This window comes from Thalia democratica, chromosome 9 (assembly GCF_965202585.1).
Source record: "Thalia democratica chromosome 9, ktThaDemo2.hap1.1, whole genome shotgun sequence".
NCBI classification, from domain to species: domain Eukaryota; kingdom Metazoa; phylum Chordata; class Thaliacea; order Salpida; family Salpidae; genus Thalia; species Thalia democratica.
In genome coordinates this window covers 10,033,257-10,047,707 of record NC_139173.1, presented here as the reverse complement: position 1 = coordinate 10,047,707, position 14,451 = coordinate 10,033,257, and the positions used below count along the sequence as shown (strand labels likewise).

At 31.9% G+C, this 14,451-nt stretch overlaps 1 protein-coding gene across 1 annotated transcript; it reads left to right on the top strand.

The window, feature by feature from the left end:
• The first annotated feature begins 1,328 nt into the window (after positions 1-1,328).
• LOC145844039 (uncharacterized) lies at positions 1,329-13,064 on the top strand. The gene is made up of 11 exons (XM_082951367.1): positions 1,329-1,494; positions 1,933-2,076; positions 7,740-7,942; positions 8,055-8,624; positions 9,568-9,665; positions 10,197-10,312; positions 10,895-11,051; positions 11,371-11,520; positions 11,836-11,976; positions 12,476-12,547; positions 12,721-13,064. Exons 1-11 carry the CDS (start codon positions 1,414-1,416, stop codon positions 12,852-12,854), a joined length of 1,866 nt encoding a protein of 621 aa, XP_082807493.1. The 5' UTR covers positions 1,329-1,413; the 3' UTR covers positions 12,855-13,064.
• Positions 13,065-14,451: the final 1,387 nt, after the last annotated feature.

Below are 14,451 nucleotides of genomic sequence, written 5' to 3'. Positions count from 1 at the left end.
ATATCAATACTAAAAGTTGGCTTAAAATGACAACTGTCAGCACCACCCTAGGTAGATATAAAATACTCCTAAACATGCACATATAAACAATTGTAATGCATCACACTTAATTTACTTGTGTCCTAATATTATCATAGTTTTGACATTTTAAAAATAAATTTCTAGAGCTTAGACTTTAATATGCCTTAAAATTTAGCTTATCACTCAATGCCTTAGGGTAGTAAAGCATTTTTCAACATGTTAATTTTAATTTTAAGGTCTTAGACATAGCTAACAGCTGCTTTTTATCGTTTATTTATTTATTCAAACTACTATTTGACATACAAGGGTTGGGGATCTCAATAGGTTCCTTTTGTTGGGACTGAATGGAGAAATATTAAAAAGATATTTCATCGAAAATCTACCACCAGTTTTTAAGCATTTATTATCAAACTCTTTTAGTCTATTTTTAACTTAATAATATTACTCTTATGATTGTAATATTAGTAAAAATATTTTTTTTTAATTTGGGTCTATATATTTATTTGTGTTAAGTAAAGTCTGGTCATAATCTTTTTATTTTTTTTTAATCCAGTACAACATAATTTTTTTTATAGTGCAAGAAATATTTTATAAAAAGTTCTAACCACTTAGAAAAGTATCTACTTTCGATGATTTTTTTGTTGAAATATATTTTTTAATGTAGGAATCTTCAACTTGAATTGATCTTTTTGTTAAATACATCTTCACAACATATTTAATTATTTTTAATGTTGATGAAGTTTTTTCTCCAAGTGTTTATATAAACAACTTTTCACACTATTAACTACACCTCAAAATATAATTAGAAATTTTATATTCAGTGAAAAGTATCTTATAGCATATAATTGTAACTTATATAGTGCATTTTTTTTAGTTACTATTTGTAAAATTATGTTTGACCCCCTCCTTATGGCTTTATTACACACCGAGATACTAAATATTTTTACTCTGCCCAATTTCGAAAACATTTCTTGAAATTAAATTCACTTATTTGTGCAGTTCTATTGAACAGTAAAAACTTTGTCTTTGAATAAGTTATTAACAATCTGTTTTTTCTAAGCCATTTATCCATTTTCCTAAACTCCATATTAAGAACATGGACATATTGTAATGTATTTAACTCAAAAAGCATTACATGTAAACAATATCCATTGAATAACTGTTTAGTTGAATTTTATTATAGAAAAATTTTAACAATTTATGTTTTGTAAATTATTAACTATACAACTTAAGACATTTACGCATGAAGTTTTCTTTGTATTTAATTTAACACTTTTAATAATGCAGTCTAAATTCTAGTTACTGAATATTAGAACAACATAATGAGTGTTTTTTATGAGTTGACAATTTTGTATGGTGCTATGGAAGTTGTCTTCTGAGTGACATGGGCTGATGGATAAGTATGAAATAATCACCAACATTGGAAGAGGCTCAAGTGGAGAAGTGTTTTTAGCAAGAAACAATAGTATAAAGGTTCATTTGATTATATTTGTTTTACTGTATGCAAATTATGTAAGCTTAATTTAAGTTATCAGTAAAACACTAAAGAATACTCCAACTTTTGTAATATATTATTAACAAGTGTTTAATAATTTCTTCAAATTTTCAAAACACTTTCTATAAAATAATTTTACGCAGCTAGGTTGTAGCAGTTATTGAGTTAAAATAGTTTTGTTAGAAACTTTGTGTGTTTAAACCTTTTTTTAATTAAAAGAATACAGTTTATTCTTAAGTAAAAGCAAATGCAAAAACTAATTGCTTTTTGTATTTCCACTAATAATTTTTTTAAACTTAATGTATATGAAATTCAAAATATATAGTTCTTACAAAAAGCAACTTGTTAAGTTTAATTGATCACAATTATATGTTATTTTTACTGAGATAACATAAACTGATATTATCTTTATACAGAAAACAGTTGCAATTAAGAAAATAGTAATAGATGAAAGTAGAAAGTCAAGAAGCAAGAAGTCAGTGACTCGCGAAGCAAATATAATGCTCCTGTTAGATCATGTGCATATTGTCAAGTGTTATGAGTGGTTTCTTGACAACAATGTAAGTTATTTCCACAGATCAGTTTAAGTTGCAAAATGTACTTTTTCGAGTTCTAAATTTTATTTTGTGAAAGAAATACTACACACTGTAGAATAATTAGACTATAGCTCATTTTAGTGTTTATGTTTATACTTGTTTTCATTTCAGATTTTACATTGTTAATAAATTATTAAACTAAATTGACAAGGAGTTATTCTTATGTAAAATCTTATCAACAATCTGAGAAAGTAAAATGGTTGTAGTAAAGTGCCTAATCCATGGATGCGAGTTCAAGACGCCAGATCTATCCAGTGATGAAGTGAGTAGCCTTCTCAACCTCCACAAAGTGGAGCATCAGCAAGATTCTGGGTTATCCAATAATGGAGTAATGTCAAATGCACCTCAATTGATTCGACCAAGGGTTGACCGGGGGATCAGCCAAGAGACATGGCTTGCTTTCATTTGGAGGTTGGAGGCATTCAAGATTGGTTCGAATATAAGCAACCAAAATGCAAGCATACAGTTTTTTCAGTGTGCGCAGGACAAGCTTGACAATCTTATGTTAGCAAGTGATCCTCGACTGATGGCCAAATCAGAAAGTTACGTTGCTAAACTGATGGAATCGGTTGCAGTCACAAAAGTTGCTATTGGTGTAAAGAGAGCAGAACTTATAAACCTACATCAGGACCATGATGAACCATTTAGGACGTTTGCCACACGTGTACGAAGCAAAGCAGAAACCTGCAATTTTACTACAGTCAGTGAGTGTGACTGTAGGAAAAGCAATGTGACGAGTTACACAGAAGAAGCAATAAAAGACGTGATGCTCGCTGGCGTTGGGGACGATGACATAAGAAGAGAAGTTATCAGTACTGAAGATATCTTATCCAGGCCATCATTTGATATAATTTCCTTTATTGAAAGTAAAGAAATGGGACGCCATGCGACTGAGAATTCGCGGACTATATCTGCAGTCTCTTCCTTTCAACGTCAGAAGAAGGAACGTGTCAACATAGGAGATAAGTCCCAACATGTTCCTTGCCAGAACTGTAAAAAGCTTTTCTATCCTTTCAACGAAAAAGGTAACCAAAATAAAGAGCCTTTCAGATATTGTTTATCTTGTTGGCGTAGTCGATCAAAAAAAATTAATGCTTTTCAAATCCAAGCTGATCGTTCTGATTTTATGCAACAAGATACCCAAATAATGTCACTACACGCAAGTAAAAGAATCATGTTGAATAACACAATATTCAGCAAGAAGTCCTTGTGTAAAGCCAAGGCAACAACTGATCATCCTCGTGCATCAGTCAAGATTGCTAGACAAACACAAACAAGTTTGCATTGGTAAGTGCTTTAACTGATACTGGAGCACAGTCGAACCTTTGGGGCTGGAAAAACTTTCAGGAGGCTGGTTTTTGTAAGAAGGATTTAATGCCTGTTACCGTCACAACTTGGGCTGCCAATAAAATTCCTATTAACATTCTAGGGGCTTTCAAAGCGACTTTTAGCGGAATGTCTCCAAAGAAGGAGGTTATCAGATGTGATGGAATTGTTTATGTAAGCGATTCAGTGACTGGATTCTTTCTCTCGTATGAAACCATGGTTGACCTCCTGATTATTAATAAGGATTTTCCCACCATTGGATCTCAACTGCCTCATCAGCATTCTGAAGTTGCTGTAAGTTCAAATGAAAATGATCCGAATGACTGGACTTGCATAAAGATGTGACCTGTGATTACCCGCCAAGGAGTAGAGTGCCAGACCAACCAAACAAACTTCCGTTTGAGGCAACAAATACAAACGTGAGCAAAATGCGTGATTGGCTCTTACATAGGTATACAGCTTCAACGTTTAATGTATGTCGACATAAATTACTCCAGCAAATGAGTGGCCTCAACTTGAGATACATTTGGAGAATGATGCTAAACCACGTGCTTGTCATACACCAGCTCACGTGCCAATTCATTGGCAGAAACAGGTTGAAGCAGATCTCATTCGAGATGTGAGGTTGGGTGTCTTGGAACGTGTCCCATTTGGTGAACCTGTAAGCTGGTGTCACCGCATGGTGGTCACCAGGAAAGAGGATGGGTCACCTAGGAGGACAGTAGATCTCTCACCACTTAACAAGTATTGCAAGAGGGAGACGTGCGCTACAGATACTCCGTTTAAACTAGCGCGCAGAATTCCAAATGGAACGTTCAAGACTGTAACAGATGCATGGAACGGGTATTATGGAGTTCTACTGAGAGAAAGTGATAAACACCTCACTACATTTATCACTCCGTTTGGCAGGTTCCGATATACTAGAGCACCTCAAGGCTTTGTATCATCTGGTGATGGTTACAATTGACGATTTGCAGCTATTTTGTCTGATTTTGAAAGAAAGGAGAGATGTGTTGATGACACTATATTTTTTGATTCAGATTTAGAGTGTCACTGGTGGCGAACAATAGATTTTCTGTCAAAAGTTGGCAATGCAGGCATCATTCTAAATCCCAAAAAGTTCCAGTTTTGTCAAAAGTCCGTTGATTTTCCTGGATTTAGAATTTCTGATTAATGTATAGAACCTTTGTCCAAATATCTGGATTCCATTCGCAATTTCCCAACCCCAAAGTCTGCCACAGATTTACGTAGCTGGTTTGGTCTGATATATCAAGTCGCAAATTAAACTTTGTAAAGTTATGGCACCGTTTAGAGATTTTCTTAGTCCAAAATGTAAGTTTATGTGGACAGAAAAATTAAACCAATCATTTAATGAATCAAAAGAGATAATCATTGACACAATAAAGAGAGGAGTTCAAATTTTTGATCTTGGGAAACTGACTTGTCTTAGACCAGACTGGTCAAAGCAAGGATTGGGCTACTTCCTTATGCAGAAACACTGCAAATGCAATAGCCGGTTACCAGATTGCTGCACCACCGGCTGGAAAGTGACGCTTGCAGGTTCAAGGTTTCTGAATGGGGCAGATAAGAATTATGCTGCCATAGAAGGGGAATTGCTTGCTATTGCTTGGTCATTAGAACAGACAAAGTATTTCACTAAGGGCTGCAAATATCTTGTGGTTGTTACGGATCATAAACTACTGGTAAAGATTTTTGGTGATAGCACCTTAAACGAAATTCACAACACGCGCATTTTTAGGCTCAAACAACGTACATTGCCATGACTTTTTCAAGTGCATTACATGCCAGGTAAAACTAATCTAGCGGCAGATGCTGCATCGCGTTATCCAAGCTCGATTAATGAAGTGAATTTACATGATAGTGATTTGACTGACGAATCACTTCTATTTGCTTCATTGAGTAATGAAGTATGCCATTTAATGGCAATCACTTGGGAGGAAATTGTAGAAGAGACACTAAATGACAAATTTCTTTCAAGAGTATCCAGGTGTATTAAGCTTGAAACATGATGAATCTTTGTCAGCGTATTTTAGATACGATGATGCATTGTACTTAAGTGATGGGGTTATACTTTACAAGGACAGAGTAGTAATCCCCGTCAGTTTATGATATTGGGTCCTCAACAAGTTACACTCGGCGCACCAAGGAGTCACATCAATGCATAATCGTGCCCAACAGATTGTCTTCTGGCCAGGTATTACACAAGACATTGAAGCAATTCGGGCCAATTGTCAAAGCTGCAACCGCAATTCACCTTCTCAACCATCATTGCCACAAGAAGCATCTGATCCTCCTACAAACCCTTTTGTAAAAATATTCGCAGATTTTTTCCAGTTTGCCGGAGACAATTTTTTGGTAGTCAGTGACAGGTTGTCAGGTTGGTCAGAAATATTTTCCACACCTAGCGGAACCTCTCAGGCAGGTTCGCGTGGGTTGATCAAGTGCCTTCGAGTTTTGTTTTCCAGGTTTGGAGTACCCGAGGAAATATCGAGTGATGGTGGACCGGAATTTACGTCCAGTGCAACAAAGGAATTCCTTAAAACCTGGGATGTCACGCATCGAATATCTTCAGCTTACTATCTAAGATCAAACGGTAGAGCGGAAGTAGCCGTCAAACAGGCAAAAAGGTTGCTAAGATCAAATGTTGGTGCTTCAGGAAGTCTGGACAATGACAAGTTTTTAAGTGCGATGCTTCATTTGAGAAATACTCCTGATAGCGATTGTCAAGTGTCTCCAGCCGAGATCATATATGGACGTCAGCTGCGAGATAGTTTCTCATTCTTGAACAAACTTGACAAATTCTCCAATCCTAATGTGCGACCCATGTGGAGAAAAGCATGGAAGCTTAAAGAAGAGGCGCTCCAGACAAGATTTGTTAATAATTCCGAAGTACTTAACCAGAGAGCCAGGGATTTGCGACCTCTCTATGTTGGCAGTAGGTGTCTACTACAGAACCAGAGTGGCACTCATCCACGTAAATGGGACAGAAGCGGAGTGGTAATGGAGGTGCTTCCACATAATCAGTATGTAGTCAGAGTTGATGGTTCACGGAGACTTACTCGGAGGAACAGAAAGTTTTTAAGGATGTACAACCCAGCCTCAACAAGCATTGAAGCAAAAACTTCCCGAGGTTGGAGCAGTAATCTACCAAGCTCACATGAGTGCAATGTTGATCATCAACGTCCTAATTCTTCTGTAAAGATTACAGAGGACTCCAACGGTGCCAATACTGGTAAAACCAGTGAGGTTGAAGCGGATCATGAAGAGGTTGAGGAAGAGTACATTCCTGCTCCTATGGTTCCCAAAAAAAATAAGGTGCCGCTTGCTTTGCGTAGGTTGAAAGACTTCAATGCGCCAGGGAAGCTTGAGAGTGGAGTACTCCAAAGTAGAAATCACCGTAAGTGAAGTCTGTTTGTTCCTGTTTATACAACAGTTGGTGCTAAATTTTCAATTGCTGCTGATAGTGATAATTGCTGAGCCAGGAAGGATTCAGCGTGGAATTGCATGGATTTGAATTGTTTTGGATTTATTTAGTGCGTTTTATTGCAGTTTTTATTTATTTTTTTTCCTCAAATATATCCCTTGTTTAAGTTAATTGAGCTTTGTTAATGCATAAAATTTAGTTTCATCTTAGTAAAATATTTTTGTTACTTATTTAAATCCCCTCTTGACGAGCTATGTCATTGCCTTAAACTTGTTATCATCTTAAATGAGCTGGAGGGGATGTAGAAAAATTAGACTATAGCTCATTTTAGTTTTTATGTTTATACTTGTTTACATTTCAGATTTTACATTGTTAATAAATTATTAAACTAAATTGACAAGGAGTTATTCTTCACACACAACAAACTTTAGTATGTTATGTACAATTTTCACAAAAGATTTTAGTTATATAATTTTAAAAATCAATTTATAGTGTTTATAAAAATCAATATTTGTTTACCATCTCAACATTTAAAGGTTTTTTCAAGTTATTTGGTATTTAAACGTTTCTTGTTTTTTGTAATCATTAGAACATTAGTCTCCAAAGCCATTAAATTAAAGAAATAAGAAAAATTGATTAAAAGTTTTTAGATATTATTTCTAAAATATCTTACAACAACTGTCATACAATTTTTAAATTTTAAACTATGAGTATTTTGATACTAAATAATTTTAAAGGCGTTAAAGTTCATTAAATAAACGTCAACAAAATCCTCACAGTGATAAATGCTGTAAAAAAAATCTTTGTTAATTATAGTTATTCGAGAAGTATTCGTTAATCCAATGTTTACCTATAGGACCTGATGATTTCAATGATTCTTGAATTCTGCAACGGAGGATCCTTGCAAGAAAGGATTGTTTCCAATACGAAGAAACGAGAGCATTTCAGCAACCAGCTAGTAGGTAAGTGGACGGCACAGATCACATCTGCTGTTGCTTACATCCATCAACAACGCATCCTGCACAGAGATCTCAAATCTGAAAATGTCTTCCTACTTAAGTTTGTTTTAGTTGATGGTTTTGTGTCTCATATACTCATACTGTTTTTTAATTACTCTTTAAGGTTTAATTTTTGTATATTAAAAAGAATATATCAACTTTTATCACCACAGAGATGACACAATCAAGCTGGGAGACTTCGGAATCTCCAAAGACCTCAACCACACGTTGGACAAGGCGTCCACCTGCGTAGGAACCCCGTGCTACCTCAGCCCCGAACTGTGCCAAGACGTCCCGTACAGTTTCAAGTCGGACGTGTGGGCCCTGGGCTGTTTGGTGTACGAAGTGGTCATGCTGAAGCCTGCCTTCGACGCCGCCAACCTCATCAGCCTCTTCCACAAAATCGTCAACTGCAAGTTTGAGCCCGTGCACCAAAACTGCCCCCTGAAAAACTTCATCTCCTCCATTTTAGTGGCGGATTCCGCTCTGAGGCCGTCCGCTTCACAGCTGCTGAAATCTGATTGCCTCTCTCCCTACCTTGTTCACATCGGGCAGAATGAGAATTCTGAAGAAATCACAACAAGTGTGACGTCACAAGGCTTTTGCGAAGACGACTGGTCGAAGCTAGATGACATGCTGAGGACGAGAACGGATCAAGGAGATCTTTTTGCCACCTCAGAAACCATCTTGGCTCCCAACTACGATGATGTTGAATCTGACATGAGTTCTTGTTGCAGCTCAATGTTAGTGTTTTGTAATTTTTATTTTATCAATCAGTATTGATTTTGTTTTCTTGTTAATTAACTAAGTTTCTTTTTGCCCCGGTGGACTAAAAGTTAAAGCATCAAATTGTTTATTTTTTATGTTAAAATAAATATTATCTTTAAAAAGCAATATGAAAAAACAAATTATACTTTTATATAAAAAATTAAGTTTATCTACAGCAAAAACACCTGGTTGTAGTTGTCTATAATTATCATAAATAGTTTCTAGTTACCACAAGTTTAAAAGGTAATGATTTTAGTTGGGGTCTTTAACTTTTATTAGTTTTATAATTTAAATATAAATCTAAAGTTAAAAATTAAAATAAACATATTGGTCTACCATTTCAGCTATTTACTATAAAATTTGTTTACAACTCTTATGACTTATTTAGGTCAACTTATGTGTACTAAACCCTTTATACTGTAGCTTTATTCCCTTAAATCCTATTTAAATTATGTTTTGTTACTGTAATCTTGTTTTGAAAGTTTTATTTTTCTCGTACTGTGTGAAAATGGTAGTAAAAGCAGAAGCGTGAATAAAAAAAAATCATTCAAAGTTTTTTAATGCAAAGCTTTAAATAAAAAGTTTTTGTCGAAAGTTTTTTTTAACATATTTATAGTTTAATTTAAGGTTTATCCAAATTACTAAAATTAAATGCAAAGAACATTTCAGTAGCTCGATTAAGTAGTTTTTTAAGTGAAATAAATACTCATTGATGTTTTTCAGAAATTGATTTATTTCAAAATGATTATTGTTATAAAGTACGTATGTTTTAGTAACTTAATACCGTATTTAAATTTTTTGTTTACCAATTTTTTTTTGTTAAATACTTTAAGTTATAGTGTTAAACACTATTCTAAAGAAAACTTAACCAGATTCGATCAATTCATATAAAAAAAAAAACTTTTTGTTTTATAACAGCAATAACACTGATTTAAACGATGTTGAATCAACAAGCGAGTCTGAATCGTTCACTGAAAACACTGCAAGCTTATCCAACACTCTTAACTCGTCTAAAGGTAAATTTTCAAATAAGTATTATGTTATTTGTTTTTAGTAAAAGGAAATTTCACCATGTTATACACTAAGTAAACTGTTATGCTTTTGTCAGCATATAAATTTTGTTATGAACACAAGGGTTCATAAGGTATTTATACTTTGTTTACTTTTAAGTCTAAGTAGTATTTAAAAAATTGTTATTATAAAAAGTTTTATACAACAAATACAATTTTAATGATTATACATTTTAAATATGTTTCAAAACTACTTAAAAAATTCTTTCTGAATAAAACTTTGTTCAAATATCTTCATTAATTAAAAAAATTCTGTGAAAAGTATTAATCGAAAATAAGATTTTCCAAGTTAGATTGCTATATGTTTATACATTTTTACTTAATTATTTTCAGCTTAAACTATTGTGTTTATTTTGCCTTAGTATTATAAACTATTCCATAACAAGTAAAAGAAAAATCGAAAAAAGTAATTTAAATTCCATTAAAATATGCACTTTTTTAAGTCGATTGTTTCAATTACACTTTCTATTTTCCCAGGTTTAGAAGATGAGATACCAGAAGTGATAGAACAGTTCGAAGAAAACAAAAGTAACGTAGCTGTCAGCTGCAGCAAACTACCCGGAAGTGTGTGGCTACACTCTAAAAGAGCACAAGTATTAAATACATTTAATAGAACTTTTTCAATCAGTTTTGTTTAAATGTTTATCAAACCTAGATAGAAATCAAACTTTGTGTATTTATACTTGAATATCTGTCCGATTGAAAGTGAATGTAGCGGATAAATGCTTTCAAGTGCTTCAAGAGCAAATAATAAGTTCCATTTGAAACGAGTGGATATAAATATTTGCATTGTCAATCGCTACTTTGTAGCTTTCAATTTTCTGTTCTCTTTTTTCTCATGTTTTTATAAACAAAAGCCTTGTGGTTTTTAACTGTCTTTAAAGTATGTTGAAGATGGGTTTTGTTTTTTTAATAACTGCTCGTTTCTAAACACTGTAAAAATAAGTATTTGTTTCAAAGTTTTTCTTTGAAATCTTAAACGATTCGTGTTCTTCTATTGTTTATTTTTTTAGATTTTTTAAATTAATGTTTTAAAAATTAGTCTGTGTAAACAGCCTGTTTATTTTCGACATAATAAATAGTAAGGTTGTATGATTTTTAAAAATTTTTAAAGCTATCAAACCTAACTTTATTATTTTTTTATATCAACTGAATTTTTCAAAAAAAAAAATCAGGCACTGCGTCAGAAAAGCTCGGTTTCAGGATCAAAAAAGTTGGTGACCGGAGTCCAAAGACAGAAAGTCAATGGAATAAGTGCGGCCCAGTCGCTAGTCATTACTCCTTCTGCTAAGCAAGCAAAACATTTCCAAAATGTCACTAATGATGATATCAGTTAGTTTAAAATAAATATAAAAATACCAATAGTTGTCTGAATGGAAGGGTGACATTTCCCCCTTATAAAAAAATTCTGACCTAGTCTCATTTTAAAAGAGCTAGGTTTTGTTGTGATCTTTAATTACATTTTAAAGAACGTTGTTAGTAACATAAGTAATGATTTTGTTTTTTTCATGCTTCAATATTTTTTGTATTTAATTTGAAATATTTTTCTAAACTCCACATCTACTGAAACATTTTTTTAAGTTGAAATGTCTTGAATTGTACTTATTAACTTGGCTAAAAAAAAACTTCAAATTAAACAACTTGTTTTTAGAAAGTCATATTAAAAAAGCTCCAGTGGTGAGAAAAGTGACGAGGCGAATTGTGACACGTGACAGAAATGAGCCAATCACAAACACCGAAAAAGTAATGAGAGATTTGCCAGGCAGCGCTTGGCTGTACGGGGGAGTGAAAAGAAGAAAAAGTTAGTTAAATTACTGAAAGTTTATTAACTGTTTTTAAAATTTTCACAAATGCCACCCGCGCCTTAAATTTTTATTAGTTCTATGAAAAAGTTGAGTATAAGAGTGGTATAAGTGAAGCCAAAAGTTTAGTTTTGTGAAGATTTGTAAATTATTTTCTTGTTGCAAACCGTTTATGTTTAATGAAAACAGTACAACCAATATGGAAAAAAAGTATGACTAATTGTATTAATAAAAAAAAAAAACTGTTTAACTTTTCAACCTTTACTAAGGTGGTTTTACAAATCTACATTATTTATAAATGTTTCTCTTTTCAGATGAAAGTCCAGACAAGGCGTCCGGCGACCATCAACAAAACCCAGGTGGTTGTCATGGCAGCAGCTCGTTGTTGCGTGACAGTTTCCATGGAGACGGTGACAACGAGTACATTTACGACGAAGACGATTTTGAGGAGGACAGTTTGTACTTTTGTATATTTTATGGGGTTGCACGGGTGTCACTTTTTAAATGGTTGAATTGATCAGTTTTTGGTGTCAGTTTGCTACCCTTGCAAATCTGCCAAATAATAAAATTATATAAGTTTGTATATGGTTAAGAAAAAAAAAATTGAAATGATTTGCTTATTAACTTATATAAAAATAGTTCTTGTTTTGTAGAGGACTTTGCTTTTTTTTTCTTTATATTTTGCAAAGATTTTTTTTACAGCCCGCACATCTTAATATACTTTCAATACAAAAATTTATTTGTATAACTAGCTGCAAGTAAACAAGTTATTCGCTTGGATAAAAAGATTGAAGTTAAAACTATCATATTAAAAATTAGTCGACTAAAAAAGCTGTGGTATACAATTTAAACAGAAAGTTTAATTTTAAAAACATGAAAAACTTCTCAATGCAAGTTCATCTTTTAGTATTCTTTGAACGAAATATTAATACTAATTAAAATTTTTATAAACAGTTGATGATGAAGCAGTTAATAGCCCTTCCAAGACAGCATCTTCTATTGAAGTTATTAAGAAAAACTGCATTGGTGAAATATTTCTATACTACTTTACTTTTTTTTTTTAATATTTTTTATTTAATATTTTTTTAAATTTATAAAATACATAATATAAACACTTACAGATTGATAACTATTAGTTTCTCCTATTAATATACCTTAATAAAAAAGGATATAATTAAACAAAAGGTGTTTTTATACAGAGACGATTGGTGAAGAGAATTACAAAGATTTGTGCACCATGATAGAAAATGGCTTGAAAATAGAACAGGTTCAACAAAAGTCACCTAAAATCGACAATGAAATTATTCAAACTTGCTTCCTTATAATCAAATAATCCGTCCTCTTTATATATTTTACTAAACTAAATAAGTTTTTAAACTAAGGTTTTTATTTCGTAAAATTTTTTAACTACTTAAAATTGATTTTAGTTGTTTTATCAAACATTTTTCATTGAAAATATCTAAAATTTGTTAATTAGTTTTTGCAGTAAAGTAATTATATATAAATCACTGTAAGGATTATAAATGTGAAATTACAACTTGTATTTGGCACTATGTTTTTGCTGCATTTTTTTAAAAATCCATTTTTTTGCATAATAAAATACTTTTATTAGTTTATACAAGTTTAATGTGGAAAACCATAAAAAACTCACTATATTAGTAAAAAAATACTAAACTATATAAAAAGTTAATACCTTGTCTTATATAGATATGGTGTCTATTTTAATCTGCATAATGAAAATCTTAAAAAAAAAAGCAAATAAGTGAGAAGTTATTACATTATGAAGTAATTAGTTAACTAGTTTTTCTTAATAATCAGTTGAACGACCAATATTTTTTTAGTCAGTCCATTTTATTACCGTTCTGATAATATTTAGATAAAAGATTTCTAACTGTTCAAAAATATAGGTTTAATCGTTTGCTAACAAAAGATCCTAGTGAAATAACTTCACTGGATTATAAATAAAAACAAGTTGTGCAGTAATCTTCCTTTATTGTACCAACAAATGTTTCTGTATGTTAACGAATCAACACACTTCAGATTTAAAGGTTTTTAAAGAGTTCATCATTACTTAACTTATTTTTCATTACGTACGCTTGGAAAGATAAAACTTTATTCCGAGTTAGAATATTATTAATAGGTCGCTATCCGTTACTTAGAACAAACTTAGTATAAATTGTTATTTAAAAATACTGCTTTTCTATTTTAAGTTTTATAAAAAATGTGTTAAGATCTGTTTATTTGTGTTACAATAACTTGTTTTTTATTATATATGCCTGTCAATTTAAAAATTGCTCACTTTTTAACATACTACTGTTTAAAATTGACATACTCAGAGTTGTAAAAAGATAAGTTTAAGCACAAGGTAGAGATCGCTGTTTTCTAAATAGCACTTACATGTAGTTAGTGTTTTTTTTATTGAGTCCTTTGCAGACTGTTCATGACTAAAAACATACATAAGTCCACGTTAGAGAACCTAATATATATTGTATGCTTAGTATATTTTATGATGTAATTACAACAAAACTGGCAAGATTTGAAGTATCGAAATTCTGAAAAGTTTCTAACTAACATCCTTACAACTGCATTTTGATTTTTTTCAATACAATAAGGTTTTAACATCAGCTTAGGATAGTAAATTAAAAACTAATTTATTTACACTCTTAATTTTTTTTCAGTATAAAAAACTTGAAAGAGTTGAATAATTTAATTATTTGAGTATAGAAATATTTCAAAAAGCTAAATTTTGCTTGCTACACATTAGTAGTAATTTATAACCAAAAAGTTTTAACACACTGTGTTTAAATAATTTATTTACTTTTGCTTTTAACCTAGAGTTATTTAGTAAAACAAAAATTTAGTTTGAGGTAGTTTTTATTTCAAATGAGTTGATTAATTATTATCTTTACTATCTTATCGTGTTACTTATT

Bases quoted from the DNA above. Each gene is read 5' to 3' on its own strand.
- LOC145844039 (XM_082951367.1), top strand. From the start codon at position 1,414: ATGGATAAGTATGAAATAATCACCAACATTGGAAGAGGCTCAAGTGGA. The intron at 2,077-7,739 runs GTAAGTTATTTC...GTTTACCTATAG, and splicing joins AGTGGTTTCTTGACAACAAT to GACCTGATGATTTCAATGAT. The intron at 12,548-12,720 runs GTGAAATATTTC...GTTTTTATACAG, and splicing joins TATTAAGAAAAACTGCATTG to AGACGATTGGTGAAGAGAAT.